The sequence below is a fragment of the Solanum verrucosum genome, unplaced genomic scaffold (genome assembly GCF_900185275.1).
Source record: "Solanum verrucosum unplaced genomic scaffold, falcon-dt-bn FXZP01000012.1, whole genome shotgun sequence".
Taxonomy (NCBI): domain Eukaryota; kingdom Viridiplantae; phylum Streptophyta; class Magnoliopsida; order Solanales; family Solanaceae; genus Solanum; species Solanum verrucosum.
In genome coordinates this window covers 706,391-726,875 of record NW_026020063.1, presented here as the reverse complement: position 1 = coordinate 726,875, position 20,485 = coordinate 706,391, and the positions used below count along the sequence as shown (strand labels likewise).

At 34.6% G+C, this 20,485-nt stretch overlaps 1 protein-coding gene across 2 annotated transcripts; it reads right to left on the bottom strand.

Moving 5' to 3' along the window:
* Positions 1-9,329: 9,329 nt before the first annotated feature.
* On the bottom strand, positions 9,330-20,093 carry LOC125823420 (microtubule-associated protein 70-1-like). Of its 2 annotated transcripts, XM_049502804.1 has the most exons (11): positions 19,825-20,093; positions 17,645-17,730; positions 15,878-15,943; positions 15,525-15,695; positions 15,230-15,400; positions 14,964-15,119; positions 14,700-14,846; positions 13,948-14,019; positions 13,334-13,864; positions 13,036-13,220; positions 9,330-9,554 (listed from the first exon to the last, which is right to left on the bottom strand). In XM_049502804.1, the coding sequence occupies exons 1-11, from the start codon at positions 19,988-19,990 to the stop codon at positions 9,518-9,520; spliced, it is 1,788 nt and encodes a 595-aa protein (XP_049358761.1). In that variant the 5' UTR covers positions 19,991-20,093; the 3' UTR covers positions 9,330-9,517. The 2 variants fall into 2 exon arrangements, with proteins under 2 accessions (XP_049358761.1, XP_049358762.1); XM_049502805.1 differs by lacking the exon at positions 17,645-17,730 and having other exon boundaries at positions 19,825-19,967.
* Positions 20,094-20,485: the final 392 nt, after the last annotated feature.

Below are 20,485 nucleotides of genomic sequence, written 5' to 3'. Positions count from 1 at the left end.
TATAAGGACTTTGAGTTGTCTGAACTCGTCCCCATATCAGTGCTCAATACTACTCCTAATAATATAATTCATGCTCATATGTTTAAAAACATTTACTCATCCTCAAACTTTGATATTATTACTCAAAGGTTCTCTTAAAACAGATAGTGCTCAAAAACTTCTCATGAACTCATTTGGAAATCAAAGTTTCCTCTCATTTTTAAAGTAAAACATTTACTCTTGGGAATATTTAGTTCCCTTATACTAATTTTAAAAAAGCATGAATTCAACTCTCCTCATCCTCATACTCAACTACTCAATTCTTAAAACAAGTTTAAAAGTTTGTAAAAGTCTTCTCAAAACGACTCAAATGACTCTCTCAAACTTTACTCTTAATGTCAGGCCCCGAGCTACCCCCGAGATGCGAACACATGACCTAGGACCACAAGTGATCCCAAGCTAACCTTGCTGGCATGATTATGAGCATACTAAAGATAATAAACTGATGTGGACGCTAAATCATATATAAAAATGAAAAGATAGGGAATATCCATATACTATAACTGAGATAAATGAAAATTGATGAGTTTAATACAAAGAAGATATTAACTCAATACTAAGTTGAATCTAACTATGTCTGAAATAAGCCTCTAAACTGACTAGAAGTGCTGGGACATGCCCCAGCTAAGTCTAGAAAATTTGAAACTAGAAGACTGAAAACTAAAAGATAACATAACTATTGTCCTCGAAGAATGATGACTCACCACTGATGCTGCTGAACTGGAGATCGGGAACCGATCTAAGCGTGATCTGGATGCTGAAAACTTGAACCTACATCACGAGAAGATGTAGCGCACGTATGCGTCAATACTTGAAAGGTACTGAGCATGCAGGATAGAGTAAAGCTGAAATAACATATAACTGAACGAAGCAATAAAGCAATGAAATAATCTGGACATGATAAATACTGAATACTGAGCTAACTTAATGCAATGACCAATTTATAACATGCTGACTGAATACTGAATGAACTGTAAATGTGGTCAATGCAATAGAGTCTGACAGAACTGTGGGAGCTACTAATAACCAGCAATAAAACCACATGAGCTAAATGTGGAGTCCGGTGTATACGCCCCATCGAGGGGACCCAATATACCCGACTAAAGGTATAGAGGCATGACTGGCGTGATCACTAAACTGATGTTGCCCACAGAGGGGACTTACACCTAGGTGGCTTGTAGTTCTGGGACTATATGGGTGCGTTGAACCCTAGTCCAACTCGGTATTATGTGACTCCCAATAGATTAAGTGATTAACATATTATGACTGAATTTCTGTAATACTGGATAGCGCAAAACTGAACATGCAAAACTGAGAATGCAACAATTAATCTGATAATGATGCATTCATAAACTGAGGCATATATAACTGAATACTGAAATATCTGACCTAGCATGTGTAATTCAAGAACTAAAGAAATACATAGCTAGGGTTCTGAAATTCATGCAATAAACTGAGAAATAACATGATAATCTGATTTGGAACATTTAAATAACTAATTCATGATGATCTGTTGAAATTCTAGAAACCCTAGGTCTGTTCGTAATCATGGAATCAAGATTCTGATTGAATTCTAGGGACCTAATGGGCGAAAGAAACCCACTAGTGAAATCCTACATACCAGGTGATAAATTCCACGAAGAAATCTTTCGATTTTGGGGATGAAACTGAAGGAACCTTGCTGCGTTCTTGAACTAGGGTTCTTGACTTCTCTTCTCCTCTTACGCTCTAATTTTCTATGTTTTGATTAATGATCTGACTTAGGTAAGTTCTAGTTATGTTTCTAGGCATAAACTGACTAAAACCTCATAATTTAGGGTCTAAACGACGTAGCTTAGGGGTCCAACAAAATAGGAAAAGACCAAAAGACCCCTGACTTAATTGCTGTCGGAATGATCGACGGACGGGACCTACGGGCCGTAGGTCAATCTACGGTCCGTAGATTGGGGTCGTTGATCAACTCTGCCTGACAGTGCTTCACTAAAACAAGCACAACTTTTTACTCAAAGGTTGGATTTTAGCAAACTCGGTGGCGTTGGAAAGAAGATTAAATTATCTATCATATCATAGGTTATGGGACACATAATTCCTTTTGTGCTAAGAGTTATGACCATCTGAAGTTGACCCACTCAACAATTCTACTGACTGCTGACCCTCATCTACGGTCAGACCTACGGACCGTGGATCGAACGACGGTCCGTGCTGGTCGACCGTAGTTCATGTCAGAGGCTAGGTAAAGGAGTCTTGATCCACGGACACAGACCACGGTCCGTGGTCTGACTTACGGACCGTGGGTCTGTCCGTGGGTCGAGACTTAGCCGATTTTCTGAGCTGGGTTGGGGAGGGGTTACAGTGGTGAACCACATACCACCAGCACGGGTCGTGGTCTGACCTACGGTCCGTGGATGGCAACTGTGGGTTACACCTGTAACTTCTCAAAATCTGCAGTTTGGTTTGTTTCGGATACGGGGTGTTAAACTTAACTATATCTTAAATTTGAAATGTGAATTCAAGAGTTATGATTCATGATATATAGGATCTTTGGATGATTAATGAAGGCGTAAATAGTTAGGATTAAGAAAGGAATGAAAGCTCGACTCAAAGGAATAAGTGCGGAACGAGAATGAAGAAGAAAAGTAGTGTGACGCTGGCGGCGCACGGGTGGCGCGCCACGCCAAGCCTCCCCTTACTGGGGCTGGTTTCTAGTGCACTACTAGTGCCCCATGCCAGCCCTGCTGGCGCATCGGGGGCGCGGCGCCCCAACCTGTTTCTAGAACGTTCTGATGAATTTTTCTTCTCGATTTTTGGTCCTAACTCACCTAGAATTGCTTAATTTTTTCCAAACTCTCTTAGATCCGTATACCCAACATAAGTAAACAAAAATCTACTCAAATCTCCTAAAGAATGACCCTCAAACTCAAAACCGTCGCCTCAAGAACTCACCAAAACCCCATTTACAAAGAATGAAGAACGAAACCTCAAGATATTCATCAAGAACCTCAATACATGGATTTTCATTGATGAAATTTAATCAAAAACCTCATGATTCATGTGAGGGTGAACTAACCCATCACTATGAAAACTTACATACCTCGTAAGGATCAAATCCTTGGCGAAATTCCTCAAAGATTGCAAGAATTTTGAACGCTTGAAGCTTTTCTCCCTTTTCTTCTTTTGAACTTTGTCGTAGCATTCCAAAGGCTTTTTGACTTTAGCGTAAAATGATTTTAATCAACCTTGATCCCTAATTTGGGTGGAAAAATGTGTGAACTTAGTGGGGTGATTAACGTTTCAAGCACACCTCATTCAATTCTAGGGGTAAACGATCGTTAACTAGTATAAAATCCAACAAAGAGTTGGGGTCGAACCCACAGGGAACGGTACGTGTTCAAACTCAAGTATGAAGTACAAACGTGATGTAATCAGTTATAGGAATATAAATTATCGAAAAAAGACATGTAAACAAGTCTAAGGGGATGATATGAATGTCATATGGGGGGTTTTGGTTTTCAATTATCAGCTACAACACAATCAAACACTAAGGAAATAACAATATAAAGAGGAGTTCTCGGGATGTGATCGATTATAGGCAAATTTCACTATATGGGTAATTGAAACTACTAATAAATAGCTAAATATCAGTGGGTAGGCTGGACTATGAGTGAAATAGTTTTCTCTCGAACAACTATCCGTTTCAAGTGATTTCTTTCGAACATCAACAAGCTTATCAAATAAGGACAACCCAAAACCTTAATACCTCCACTCTCTCGAGCTACATGGGTAGGATTGAGTTTAGTATTCACTCTTTCAAGCTGAACCCATATCAACCCAATACCGACAAACCATTAATCAAAAGCTTTGGTTCTAAAATCTTTTTCTCAAGCAAGCTAAGAACTAAAAATTAGAATTGCATTTACAACTACAATTCATAGATTAAAACACATCTAATGATTAAACCCACTTCTATTAAGCATTTAAATTGGTAATAATCAATACCATAAGCTAATTCAACCCATAATCACATGATCAGACCCCAAGAATTGGAATTTTAGCCACACATCATAAAAATAGAGAAACGATTACCAAATACATTCGCCATGATCTGGGTAAAGGTTCTCAAGTCTTTACAATATAGCTCAAGTGTGTTTTTGATACTTATCTCAATTAAAAACATCAAATTCAAAAGTAAAGATCCATCAAAAGAATCTACAGAGTGTATCAAAGTTCTAAACTTCAAATATATACAAGGTATCATAAAAATTTCAATAGGTTCAACAAGAAAAATTCAAACATAACGGGTACATCCCACACACTCTTCAACATCATTAGAACTCTCTTCATCAACTAAGGTGGGAGGAGAACTGGGCACACTATGCACATCACCTTCAATCAGATTACACACTTATTTGTAGCTGGTTAGAGTTATGCAGGCATTAATTATACATGTATTAGTTATGCAAGAACAAATTATGCAGGTATTAATTATGTAGGGTTTAGTTACACAGGTATTAGTTATGATATTGTTACGTAGGTATTAGTTAGAGTAATTTCCCTGGATAGTCACCCATGTTTGAGAAATTACCTAGGAATATCACTTATGTTTGTTTTAGGACCACAATATCACCCAACTTTACCTATTTTCCTCAAAATATACCTGACACAAAAAAAAACATTATCTCTCCTAATAGGATGCCATGTCACATGCATTATTCCTTTTTTATTATTAACTTTTTTTTAATTCTTTAAATGACAACTTGTTTAATGTATCTATAAGAGAGCATTAATCCATTCTCTATGAAAATCTAGTTACATCAATTTTATAGCGAAAATCTTTATCCTATGTTTCATTTACAAGTATTTGCAGTTATATCCATACAAAAATTTAGTCTTGTTGTCGAGGAAAAAATTAACTATTTCCTTGAAGCTGATGAAGAAGACAATAAATTTAGTAACAATTTTTTTATCACCACCTTATAAACAAATTTGATCTTCAAAGTAATATTTTTTTAGCATAAACGCTTCAAAAAAGCATGTCATGATTTGCTATAATTTACAACTAAATAATATTTTTATAGACAAGTGGCAACATCACACTGTAGCAGACCATAATGTTACCACAGGGATTTTAGCAAAAAGAAGACCCATCATGTGTCTAAAGAAGTGATTCACATAACTAACAAAAGACACTAATACATAATCTCAAATGTTTGCTAGAGTTTCTCTCCTTCTGCAAAACAACTACATAATCCTTCATTTCTTCACTTTTTAGTGGAAGATCAATCAACAGATTCAGCATACACCTGAGCAAACATAGAAAAAAATCTAAGCAATAAAAGCAATGGAAAAAAAAGTTACAACTAAACAATGAAACTAATGAAAGAAAAAACAAATCAAAAATTCATTACTTGAGTTTGTGAAGTTCAAATTCATTTGAGAATTTACTCACATTTCTAGATGATAAAATTTAGAATAGTCCCAGAAGTCATCATTTTCAGCTTGCTCTAAGGTCTGACTTGGAGATTGATTGGAAGATGTGCCAACAACCCTTTTGAGCACATTATAATGACCTTTTGCATTATGACCCTCCTCCTTGCAAATTGAACACCTTCCTTTTACAAAGCCTTTTTTTGACAACTTCTGAGGTTTCATGTTTTCGGTCTTCTTTCGAGCTCTTTTTTTAGTAATTTCAGCAGCTTTTTGCTTCTCTAATTCTTCTGGTTCTTTCTTCCTATTTTTGGGGTTCCTCCCCCTCTTTTTCTTCACAACATTAGGAGGAAAAATTCTCCACCATTTAATACTTTTGGCCAATGATCTTCATGATTTGTTGGGTTGAAAAATCGGAGGAAGCCACATATTTTCTTGAAGAATCGGAGGAGCTCATATTTGGATTTGCTGCCTAATCCCCCAGAACTTGGGTAGAAATTTTTGGGCTATGTAATTTTTTTTTACTGGGTAATATGGGTTGTCTAAATTTTTTTTAAAAAAATGCTAATAATAAAAAAGAATAATGCATGTGACATGGCATCCTATTAGGAGAGAGATAATGTTTTTTTTGTGTCAAGTATATTTTGAGAAAAATAGGTAAAGTTGGGTGATATTGTGGTCCTAAAACAAACATAAGTGATATTCCTAGGTAATTTCCCAAACATGAGTGACTATCCAGGGAAATTACTCGTATTAGTTATACAAGGTTTAGTTATGTAGTTATTACTTATACAAGATTACAATACATTGGTGAGTTAATTCTTATTTCTTGATTCCAAAAATGTTTAGTGAGCTAATGTTTATTATACTCATTAAAATAAACAACTATCTAAATAACACATTAAAATTAAATAGATACCAATAACTAAAAATAATAAAATAAATAACAAATAGCTAGCAATTAAAAGTAATTTATATTGGATAGGATTAAGCAATTAAGTAATTTAAATCTCTCTCTATATACAATAGAAGAGGAAAAATAACAAAATTTATAATTAATTAAAATTATATATTTATAATTACATTAAATTAAAAATTACAATTCTAAACTAAAAAATAAATTTAAATCAGTATCTATTACATATAGATAGATTTTAAAATTTACCTTTTACATTTTTTATTTTAAAAGAATAAATAGATACTAAACAAAAGAAATAATTTAAAACTATGAATCCTAGGGAAACGAGAGTTTGAAATAGACATTTGTTATTTTATATATAAACTAAAATAATTAAAAGACCGAAAATAGAAACTTTAATTTTTATTTTTTTAAAAATAACTAACACCAACGTAATTCAAATTCCTCTTCCAGTTATTTGAAAAAAAAGGTTCTATTTTGATTTGTTTTAAATTAATATGCATTTAAAAGTAAATTGATAAGGAAAATGTTAATACACGATATAACTAATACCCATATAACTTATTTCACTTTCTATTTCGCATAAATTATACATAGATTTCCACATAAGTTATGTAAGTCTTAATAATGTAGGATTATAAAAAATACAACCAAACATTATATAAAATTATTACATGAATAACTATTATAGAACATATGGAAACCTACCAACCAAACATTGTATAAAATTAAAACATGAATAACTTTAATCCTATTTTGCAAATCAAACATGGTATAAAATTAATAAATGAATAATAAAACTATTCATGTATTAGGTGTAGCTTAAATCAGCTACCAAACGACCCCTAAATTCGTCGATGATATAGCACATGCTCTTATTTTTAGCAATTTTCTCAATTCATTCATCTAGATTTGACATTTTTTTAAAATCTTTTTGTTACTTGTGTCGATCGAAAGAGCTCATCCTGGGCTAGCTGACACCCTAATTTTTTAATCTATGAACAAAATATAAACAAATTTAATCAACTTTATATGAACATATAAATTAAAAAGTTATTAATATTACCTACTAAGTCCCTAGTTATCGTCCCTTAGCTCTTTGCACCCCATGGTGTAATAGGCCACCTTTTATGGATCCCTTTTATCCAAAAATTTAGTGATTCTTTAATATGTCTGAAGATCCTTATTTAGTTCAAGTAAAAGTCAATTAGACTTTTTTTTTAAAGCATCTCTAAGCTAGTCGGACATTCTAAAACTGACATATTTTTCGTAGATGGTAGAAATAATCTTGTTATACTTTGAAACTCAAATACACAATATCGGCAAATCAAGTATCTAATCTTAGATGATATATTATAAAAAATTAAGGCAAAAAAATTATTAAATAACAATTAATTTGCATATTTTAAATTGATTAAACATGTCATATCGTGTCTTATTTGATATTTCACCCAAGAATGTATAAGGACGGTCATAAAACCTTCTAATACTTTCCCTGACAGTATTTGCGCTCTCTTTTCCTAAATAGAGTATGCCAAAAAGACAATAAACGTGTCAAATCATAAATAAATAAATAATTAATTAATTAAGATGAAAAGAAACAGAATAAATCAATTATGAAAAATAAACTTACTCAAATATGAAGCATATCCCTCAAGCATCCTTAAATTCATAACCCACTCACAAATCTCTCATTTCTGAAAAGCTACTCTTGTATTTGAACATTTTATTATTTTGTGATTTGTGCACTAATAGTTTCTTTCTCTGACAATATTTCTTTGAATATGTTCTGATTTTTGGATTATCTTGTCTTGTCCTTAACTTCCATCATTGTGTTGAACAAGTTATCAAAATATATTTTTTCAATGTACGTGACGTCGTCAAGATTACCTCGTAAAAGATTATCATCCCAAAACAATAACTCCCAAAAAATGTTCTGCTTAGTCCAATTATGCCCAAAACCATATCCGAAAAGTCTAGAAGGTGTAGCTTTTGTAACCTTAAATAACTGACAAACTCTTTCCCAAATTTTATTTCATGACAATGTTGGAGATGGCAGATCATTTTCAATTTTATTCATTCTGAAAATACTTTTATAATTCTAATCTCGTGATCCATTAACAAAATCTAATGGTGACAATATCAAATCATGATTTTTTACAATTGTGTTTAAAAGTGAATGTTTTTCTACAATCGTACCAATGGCATGTCTAATTTCCATCCTAGATTGTGAACAAAAAACTTTATACTTATAAGAACCGATGATTTAATATAAGCTAAAACTCTACACACTAAATCATCTACTATATAAATAAACAGACACCATAAACGAATATATGATCTATTAAAATTGAGCAAATATTTATTCTATAATAAATATTATTTCTTAACATATGATTAATAGTATATATCCCAACAGATATATCATATGTCACTACATCTTTAGAGCATAATTGTTTTAACTTGGCTATCAAGGGTCGTAGATAAACATCAATCAAAACTATAGCAAACAATGATTCTCCAACTAAGTATGTCCAAAGTAAATTAGTAAACAAAATCCATGCGACAAACTTGAGTTGTTTCCTCATTAAGTTTGAACTTTGAATCACATATCAATGGTTGGATTTGCTATGATAGCCCCTCTTTGGCCTTGAGATAATATGTATTCCTCAACATCAACAAAATCCCCAATAAGTTTGAAATTGCAAAATATTAGTCTCTGTAATTCTTCAATTTCCGGCCACCCATATGAAAACTTCCCAACCACGACATATTGGAGATTTTCTATGGATGTTCATGTGTGACACTTTCACCTCCATCGACTTCACCATAGGCTTACCGTTAACGAAGGTCATAGATTCATAGAAATAGGATCGACCTTATAAGGACTATCTGCACGGTATTGATGACATGAACATTTCTTTACCACTTGCATAAAAATATAATCCCTGCCTTTGGCCATAGTTCCATACCGATGCATTTCTTTTACTCATAATAATACAAATCTGTTACAAACATATACATAAAATAAGCTAATGCCCCCAAACAACTATAGTACTTTACAAACTGACATGAGTTGTGATAGTATTCGAGGGGAGAAATATTCCTTCTGATATGAAATGCTGCCCGCTTTCATCATTGTTCGGTAAATTTTTTGTAGCTCCGATCGTTTCTACATAAAGAAAACAAATATCATCAGACTCCAAAATTAAACCATCATTAGATCTACAGTTTTGTGATTTTTATGATGTAAATTGTAAAGAGTTGCCTAATTAAAAACTTGTGAATTTACTAGGAAAGGAGAAAATATTTGGTATCAGTGGTAACACTCCATTAGTTGATTTTAAATTAATTTGTATTTTCGAAGTAAGACTAAAGAGTGCTTAATATGCTAAGAAAGATGTGTTATGAGGTATTCAAATTGCACAATGGTTGTATGTTAAGTTTTGAAGTCGTCCGCAAAAGTTATGACAAATTACTTTCATAAATTCTCTAAAAATTGAGTTAGATGTCTAAAAGATTTTCTCTCAATATATAAAGAGTTAGAAAGTTCACTACCTATCACATCAAAGTTCTATGACACGCGAGCTGGTTAGATGCATGGGACAGAGGGCTTGTGGTACCTGCGTAGGTACTTGCTAGAGCGGCTACGCAGTGAAAGGGAAGGAGCCTAAATCGATCCCCTTCTTTTTTTCTATGAAAAAAGCAATAAGGAGTAAGGATATTAAGATTAAACTCTCGGATTAATTTCCACACATTAAACCGCTAACAAATACAACTTCACAGTAAAGAGATATTTGCGTTTTCACAAGACTGCGCAAGTAGGTAGGTTGCAGTGGGCCCTATGTCGCTCAACTTCTTCATTTTTATTTCATTTCCACTTTGTCCCAAAACCAGAAAAACAGAGCATAGGACCAAAATACTCCTTAGATGTTGATGATTCGAGCTTAAGTGCTTAACAAATGTTGTAGTTCTCACCGAGCTCATCATTTTTATGTAGTTTACCCTTAAAAATTGTGTGGTGTAGCTCCAGTTGTGTTGTGGCAGTAGGAGTTAGGCTGCATTGGAGGCTTCGAGTAGTATTTCGAGCAAAGAGAGCATTAGAGCAACGTAAGACTCCTTCCAACGATTCTAGTTTTGTTAGGCCACAAATAGTATTTTACGGAAAAAATCTGTATAGTTTGTCCGATCAACATAATATTGAATGATTGAGTTCCCGCTTGATATAGCCTTGTGGGAGTGTGGGAAGGAATAGATTGACGACATGGCATTGTCGGGAAAAAGTATGCTAAGGCGATTTCGTTCTTTCAGCATGTTTTCTTAAAGCGTAGAAATGATATGGCTAGATTATTGTCGTTGATTTACTCATAGCCATAATTGCACATTGCTGTATGTTCAAGTTGATATATTCATCCCTTGTCGAGACTTGTATTCTATTAATAGTGACCCTGTGTTCAGATATGACATTTCTATCATTTGTATAGGTCACTTATAAGCTAAATTGATCGCCGCCTTCAGGCTACTTGTGTATTGTTGCTGCCTACGGAGCTATTGTAGTTAGTTGCAGGGGTTTTGCTTGTGCCTCCGAGTCTATGTACAGGATGCCTAAGGGGCTATTGAAGTATTTACAAAGCATACAGGTGGTACTATTACCTACGGGGCTACACTAGTGCCTAAAAAGGTTATGTGATTCCTAGGGGGCATAAAAATGATGCCTAAAAGGGCTATGTTAATGCCTAGAACGGCTATGTTGATGCCTATGAGGCAATGTTGATGCCTAAAAGAGCTCTATTGATGCCTACGAGGCTACGTTAATACCTAAAAGGGAAATGTGATGCCTAAAGGACTATGCGATGTACATTGAGGAGCTGGCATACTTATTCGGTTGTAGAAATAGAATTTTTCCAGCTACTTACTTGGGCCTTCCATTGGGGGCTAACTACAAGGCGGAAGGCATCTGGAGTGGAATGATTGAAAAGTTTGAAAAAAGGCTTGCTACATGGCAAATGCAGTACCTCTCTATGGGTGGCAGACTAACATTGATAAACAGTGTACTTGATAGTATCCCAACATATAGTATGTCACTACATCCCATATCCAGTAAGGCTTTGAAGCAACTGGACAAAACCAGAAGGAATTTTCTGTGGGAAGGGAATAGCAACTGCCATAAATTCCATTTGGTCAAGTGGCCAACAGTCTTGTTACCAAAAAAGTTAGGTGGTCTGGGCATTAGAGACTTAGCATTGCACAACAAATGCCTACTTATGAAGTGGCTGTGAAGATATACTCAAGAGGAGCAGAGCCTTTGGAAAGATGTGATTATTGCTAAACACGTAGCCCTAAACAACTGGTGTTCTAATGTTTCAACAGAGCCATATGGAGTTGGTGTCTGGAGAAGTATAAGCAAATTATGGGAGGAATTCTCTCAACACAAACACTTAATAGCAGGGAATGGACAACATATCAGCTTCTGGAGAGAAATGGATGTTTATACTTTATGCTCATGGTTTTATGTAGTAGTAGTTTTTCTAAAATATATAAATAAAGCAACCCTTATAAAAGAAGACCCTCCATAAATAGTTTTTTAGATAAATATGCCTAAAATTGATAGGATAAAGATTCCATAACATTGTGTTCCTGAAACTACTTTATTCATTTTTTATCACTGCTCTTTCATTTTTTATCCTCCTCCTCCTTTGAAATATAAAAACAAAAATCAATTAAATAATTAGTTGAGGGTCCAAAAGGACTAGTAGATGTGGAGTTCGATGACGATTTCATTTTAAAGATTATCTCTATTATTTTTTTTGTTATTACCTTTTTCAAATAATAATTATAATAATGTTTCTATATTATTGATGATTTATTTGAAATTATTTGTGGAATTGTTGAAAAATTTACTTTTGTTTATTTTATTAGCAATAAAATTACAAAATTGAAGATACATGAGATGAGACTTACTCCCTGTTGATGCATAAGACTTACGCCCCTAGTTTTGGGGATTACGCCTTGCCCCGTGCTGCATAAAGTACCTCGCCTCGCACCCCCTCTTTTAAAACATTGCTTGGTAGGCAAGTGTGGGAGAACATGACACTCTTCTCGTCATGATTGTTCCTTTCCCTAGCCAGAACTACAATAGTGTTTAAAACTAGTCTTAACTTTGTGCGAGAACTAAAAATGGGGTTCAAAAGGTGCTCTATCCTTTCACCTAAGGAATGTCTATTTCCCCAACTCTTTCCTCCCAAACCAACTAGTGGAAGGAGAGCAACTTAAGTTTCTACTCCACTTCCCTTTTCCTCATTTTCTAAGGAGCTATGTGGAAAAGTATCTTACAATGGACTCATATTCCAAACCTTGGAAAACAGAAAGTGTCTATAGTGTTTTTATTTCACTAATGCATAATCTTTAGATATAGATGATGCTATAAGTTCTCTTTCAAGATCCCAAAGAACCATGCAGAATCTAACAATAAAAGGGCAATCTATAAGGTCAAAATGCATTCAAGGCATGTTACCTCTGGGCATTTAAGCTTTGAGACTCTTACCTTCCCTTTGAGCACGCTGATATATTAACACATGTAAGCGAATGCTGTCCTTATTGAGCATTCTGTATTCAGCAATTTGATTAGTGGAGGGGGGTTTTGAGAGCATCACCTTTGTGGTAGTGTATGACCATTCATGGATCCCTTGGCAGAGTAACTGCACTTTAGCCTTTGATCATACTCCTTGCCATTACGGATTGTAGCAACCTCCTTTTCCATTGCTGCAACTTCCCTGCGCATTCTTTTGGCCTCAATTGCCATTGCCTTGTTTAACGTTTCAACCTTCTTTGCCAACATCTGCATATTTCACATGAAGATAAGCTGAATGAAAGCAAAACAAAATGGAGGGGTTGTGCGTGTGTGTCTGTGTTCTAGCTTATTGTGGAGTTCAGAGAAACAGAGCATGAAACCTCAATGGCATCATCTTTGTCCTTCAGGCTATGATCTTTCTCATTGCAAGCTTTGCGTAGAACTATAACCTCTTTTTGAAGCATATCGTACACTGCTCCAGAAACATAATCTTTATTTTCCAACTTCATTTTCTCAGCAGCATTCAAATCTGCATTCTCATGTGCAGTTACTATTCCATTGCTATGGGACTCTCTGCTAGTACCACTATGTCCATTATCTTTCTGATCCGTAAGCTGGACTGGCTTCTCCTTACCCTCTGATCTGCTGCCGCCATCAAATGCGCCCGATAAGTTCTTTGCTTTTTTTAACAATGAGCTAGCATCATTTGACTGGGATGATCCAGATTGAAAACTTGTTTTTCGTAATAAAGAACCATTGGAGGGTCTGGACAAGTTTTCAACTCCTCCAAGGGACATACGCCTTGAGCGCACATTGCTTATGCTTCTTCCTTCAGCTGCAGTGCGAGATGTAACATTTGAAGGCACCTTAAACCTTTCTTCCAAAACTTTAAATCGTAATTGATACTTTTCCTGGGAAATCAAGGAATGCAATTGGTAGCACATACACAATAAGTGCAAAGCAGCATAATTTTCTGAACCATTTACTTTCTTACCTTTAACTGTGCTTCTGCTTTTGCAGCACGCTCTGCAATTGCCAGTTTATCTTTAAGCTGTTGCATTTCTCCCTGCAAAAACATATACAGAAGGATATACATTCCTGAATGTCGAGCATCATACCTACTGAGTATATGTGGAAATGCATATGATAAATCTGATATCCAAGGTAACACTTGGTTTATTCTGCTTTTTAAGTACCATGGTTGCATATCCAGAGAAAACTAGTTAGATAGAAGTGGCCTATTCTCATTTAAAGCTGACAGCCTTTTCCCCTTTGATCTATCGTGGTTTGACCTCACATCTTGAGGTTGAACGTCCACTCTCCTTTAAAGTTGACTCCTTTAGTCCCATTTATCTGTCTTCATTTGATCTCACATTTTGATTTATATGAAAATTGCAAGAGAAGAAGTAGGTCCAACAACTGAGACTTATTAATTAGTGAGGCGATGAAATTTCCATTTCAAGGAACAACCACATACCTCATGTAATCCCTTTTGTTGCTTACTTTATTTCCATGCCCAACTTTTTCTTCTTTTTCTTTCCTTGAGATGGAAGCAGCCTCTCTACCTTCCAACCCATGTTCTATTAGTAATTAGTTACTCACATATATTAATGAGAACTGAATAAGGGCAAATTCAGGTTGATTCGTGCAACCATCCTAGTTTACAATAAAGGTCATTTTACATTGCACTATTACGACAATTAGCATATGTTTTTTTCAGAGAAAGTAAAGCTAAAGTATTCATACCTGGTAATATTTTCTTTCTTCAAGCCATTGTTTTACAGGCATTACTTTGTCAGTGGCATCTTTCCAGTCATTGGCAACAACAACAGCTACTCTGTTTGCAGAAATCTTTGCACGGGCTAGCTCACGATCTAGGATTCTTTTCTCCTCCTACAAATCATAACATTTAGTCAGGCTCAATATATGACAGATACTGAATTAACAAATAAGAAGAAAAAATAACAAGATATAAAGAAAGAATAGGTTGTAAAGTTAAGATCTACTTGCATTCAGTTCTTGCACTTTTCTCTGGTATTCTCGTACAGCATTTGCTGCAGCTCCACCAGCCAATACAGCTTCCTCAAGCTCCCGTACAGTTTGTGTTAGTTTCTCAACCTCTGCAACCTTCAGTCTATGCATTTTGTCCAGTATTTTGTTTTCTTCCTGCAATATGAGTCTAGATGCTTACATCGGACTCTTGATAATGACAGCTAAAATGAAAGTACGCTTCCCATTGATATCAAAAACTGAAGAAACTTTAGTGTCGGCAAAACCTGGCATATTTCTATCTGTTTCATTAGATCTTGATTTTTATTTTGCAGGTCATCAACCAAAGCAGCCTTTGCCAATGCCATTTGAACAGTTCGTTCTGCCTCCAGTAGAGCGGCTTCTTTAGATTTTGTAAGTCTGTCTAGTGCTTTATTGTCATCCTGCAACTTTGCCATCTGCAACAGAAGTCACGAGAGGCAAACTTTTAAATTTTGGAAGAGATAGCATTACCAAACTTCACCAAGGTAGCAACATGAGTAATTCTCAAGAACCGCGAAGAATACCAAAGTCGACAAGTACCTCTAATCTGGAAAGTTTTAACTCTGCTTCGAGGGGTGTGATGATTGCCTCAATGGGCGGCATCTCATCATCTTTCTGTGCGGCATGAACTCTCCGAAGAGTAGCTTCAGCAGCAAATTGTGCAGCCAGCACTGACTTTTTCTCATCATTTATCTTCTTAATCTCAAGATTCTGAAATACGAAAAGGTCTCGTTAAATTCATAATTCTGAATTATTAGGCTCTAAATTCTTAGTTAATTTCCTTATCTCAGTTAGTTATAAAAGGCCGTCGCACAATCATAGAAGAATAGAATAGAGGTAGGAAAGTATTCATGAATATTGAGGACATGTAATATCAGCAGTAAGACATGTACCTTGTTTTCAAGAAGAGCTTCTGTTTTTTTCAGCTTTTCATCTACTTTCTTTAGCTCATCATTTAGCTGCAAAAGGATTCAAGAAAAAGGGAAAAGGACATCAATAAGATAAAGTCCCCTTCATTGTTCTATTTTTTTTTATTTTTTTTTTGACAAAGTGATGATGCATATATAGAAGGACAGAGTATATATATAATGTTTAACGATTTGGTGCAACTGTTGAAGGCACACGTACTCAATTGGCTGAAACTTCGAATTACACAGTGATATTATGAAATCTGACAGGCATTTTCTTTAGCAGTCATCATGGAAAGATATGAACCTTACTCGTAAAGATGTCGTAAATTGATTTTAATGAATAAAAAAGACACAATAATTCCATACTTTTTTAATTTGAAGAGGCTAACTTCAACCCCCCCCCCCCCACCACCACCACCCACCCACCCAAGTGAACCATTATGTTCCTTTGAACCTTCATAGTACAGTGTTACAGCTCTTTGACCGAGATTTTCAGACTCTTGGGCACCAGACTTCCAAGGAGCTAACTTTGATATGGATAATCAGCTATCAGACTCCAGAGATGAAGGCATTTTAACAAAGATTTACTGACTCAGACTTCCTGATTTGCTAACTTCTGATATGGATATATAGTTATAATATTCCATAGATAATGGAATTTCAACACCACGGCACTGTCAGCAGCTTCAACGACAAACCCAATCATCGGGTCATAAATATTCTTTTGATTCAGTCTTCTATGAACTGCTTTGTTCATTTGATCCTTCACCATACATAATTACAGCTATTTAACCAAGATTTACAGACTCTTGGACACCAGACTTCCCAAATTGCTAACTTTTGATATGGATAAATTGAGATTGCAGGGACAAGAGCATTTTACTAAGAACAGGTCACGAATGAAAAAATTGCAGGGACAAGGGCATTTTACAAAGAACAGGCCTCGAATGAAAAATTCCGTAGCTTCAACGACAAATCCAGTCATCAGATCATAATGATTTCTTTTGACTAATTCCATCATGTACCCAATCATAATGCTTCATAAGATCCATATAGCGAAGTTTAAACGTACCTTGCAATGTATAGTCAAATGAAAGTTCCTATATAATTATTGACTTTAGGTGAGGGGTTTAAATTTTACGGATGGACCATACTCTAAATGGTCTACTTAAATTAACCATACACAAACATTCCTTTTACTTGTTTTTCTATTAGACCATTTTTCCATTGTCGGGTCGAAACTAAAGAGTTTAATTTCACACTGGTTTTTGTTCCTTCTAATTTTCTTTAAGTTACCTTGGTTACTTACCTCAAAGAAGAACTATAGTTTTAGTTTTTATTTGGGAAGTTAGTCAGAGGTGGTTTAAACATAAAATTTAATGTCTGCCCAATTTAGAATCAACAGAGGAGTTGAGGGGAATGTAGCAAAAAGTTCATTAACAGATCTATAAGGAATGGACTAGAGATAAGGTTGTATGTATACTGTACAAGATCCATACATCTCATTTTGTATTAAGTGAGCCAAAAAATTTCTTGACTGTAAAGTGCACATTATTTTTGTCACGAACTAAATGAATAGGTAAATATTCGAATTCAGTGGTTTGAGCTGAACAACTATTGCAAACTAAAGTAATAGCTCAATTCAATAAAAAAGACACGAATTTTGCAATTAGATAGTTTTATTCTGTATTAGGTACAGCTATATGCATTTTTTTACATGATTAGATATTTTCATATAGGTTTCTATACCTCCTCAACTGCCTTTTCTTTAACGCGTTCTGAGTACTTCAAAGATTTGATTTCTCCATATGCCTCCCCCAGTTCTCTATCTTTATCTGCAAGGTTTTGCAGACTATAAGCTCCAGTAAGAAGTATGCAGAGACTTGCCAAAAAAGAAAGTAGTATATAGTCACAAAGAGTAGTGGAAGTTTGTTCCAGCTTGCATATGGTGGACAGTTTGGAATGAGAGGAATGCTAGATATTTTGAAGGCAAGAGCAGTTCAATCCAGAAGATTAAGAGTTCTTGCATTTCTCTTTCTTATATTTGGTGTAAAGAAGAGTCAGTAGATGATGCAGAAGTTTTTGTTAGGGCTGTAACAGTAAATATGATATATCAGGCCTATATTTCGAGTGCTGATGATATAACATGTTACCAATTTCAAAAAAAAAAAGGAATAGTATGTAGAGACTATAGTTGTGCCAGGAAAGATAACCCAAAAAGGAGAATAAAAGGAAAAAAAAACAAGAAAGGGGCTAAAGTATGCCCCTCCAAAAAGGAAAATGCATAGTTGATCGATCACAAGTGATTTATGTTATACCACGGACTCCTTGGCAAGGAGTGACACACCCAATCTTTAATCTCTGTACAAACTCTTTCCTGTTTAAGGATACGCAAAGACGTTTGTAAGAGGCAAAAGCTAATCCCATGCACCTAAATTCCTGAAGGTGCTTACATTTTAGTTCTCAAATATTTTCAGTGTAACAGATGTTGGGATATCTTTGATTGATGGAAGTATCCAGCTTATCATTCAAAACTCATTAATATTGCAAATTGTGTGCATTAGTAAGTGGAGGCTATCAAGACATTTGTTATAGCATGTTGTTTAATATTACTTCTAGAATCCACCATCAGAGCACTCTCAATTATTAGTCATGTAAAATAATCACTTCTTTGTGGCTAACTTGATCACCCTTCTTCATACTACATTTCCACTATGTAACACATAGCCACCTTCATTACATTAAATCAAAGTTTGCTTCAGAGTTCTTTTTATATTTACTTTTGTTAATCCATTTTTCCAATATCTCTAATTATACTCTCTTCATTGCTGAGAAATGTGCATTTTTCATCATATGGACTGTAAGATAAGGTCACAAAAAAACCTATGAGCATACTTCATCACAGAAACTTGGTACCATACAAAACATTCATCAAATTGGTGGGTGGTGAACAGGTCACAAGAAGACGTACGACTACATCCACTTTGGCACGAAAACTTGCTAGAATGTGCAACGTAAATGAAATTGGCTCAACGTTAGAATGTGCAAATGTTCATCAAATGGACCATCTGAAGTAGGGACCAACAAAATTGGCATCATTACACATGCAACAACAAAAATTACATTTTAGCATTTTTCCACTGTTCTGACTCAGAGAAAACAACCTGCACATTTCTAATTTGTCTTTATTAGCTTTTGAAGTCACAAGTTTCCAAATATTCCATGTGAGCAAGCCTCATACATCTTTTTCTATATCCCACAGCAAATAAACTAAAACAAACAAGTTTCTACTAAAAAGAAAATAACCAAACTTAATTATTATTTTTTTTTTAAAAGTAGTCTACAAAAAGAGAGAAATAAGAAAGAACTCTCGGGCAAGTAAATTACAACACCATTTTGCGAATAAAAAATATCATAAACTGCTCTAAATTTAAACTTTTGTGAAGTACTTTTCAGATAAAATACAGTAAAATCCAGAACCCCTTCAAAATCAAAGTTTTTTCTTTTTATACCAGTAAACTGTCTGGAGAAAAAAATTCATCATAAAAGTACAACCATAAACCATATGGAAAAATATATTGTTTTAATTACAATTTTTTTTTAAAAAAAAGGAAAGATAAGATGGCCAACTGACACACAATACCATATGTAATCACAGAGCTGCCAAAAAAAAAAAAGGAACTAATCACATAATTGCAGAGAACACAAGAAATTTCTTTGAACCCAATTCAAAAAATATATACTTTTACCAAAATGAGCTCAAAAAAGCTAATTTTTTTTCATCAAACCAATTGCGGAATATAGAGGTGAACTGACACCTCAAAATCAATTAATAACAGAACAGTCAAGAGAAAAACAAAATAATTGATCACAATAAAATGGAAAATTCCCCAATTTGTTTTAATTAATAAAAATAAGAAAATTCAAACCTCGGAGTTGATTCTCAAGACGAGTGAGCTCAATTCGGATGGGATCAGAGCCATGCAAGAGGTTGATAAAGTCATCAGGTTCACCGGAAATGGCTGGTGCTTTCCTCCGGCTCCTGAATGAAGTCAGCTTCATCGGCTCCACCGGAGCATCCCCGTTATTCCCCATATTCAAATAAACAGAAAAAATGGAATACTACTACAGGTAGAGAGAGAGAGATCTGTTTCACTACAGAAAATTCCAAAACCCCAAAATTCTGGAGTACAGAATGCGTGCGTATACGTACAACTTTTTTTATATCTATATGAGGCAGAAGAAGATGATTAAATGTGGGGACGGGGTTTAAGCGGGGTTTAATTAGAATTGCAGAGAATTATGCTCTTATTTAACTTAAATTAATTTGAAATTTCTGTGCAGAGTTGTTTCATATTAATTGATTATCTTATTAAAAATAGTTGTTTCATATTACTTTTTCTGGCTAACAATAGTTAATCACAATATTAAAAATAGTTTTTTATGTTTGTCCAATTTAGAAAATCAAGAGATATTTTGTCTTTTGTATTTATTTTACCTTTGCTATTAAGTATTACTAGTATACATACCTACGCGTTGCACAGATATTTTTAAATGTCATATTTTTTTAAAAAAAAAATTTATAAAATT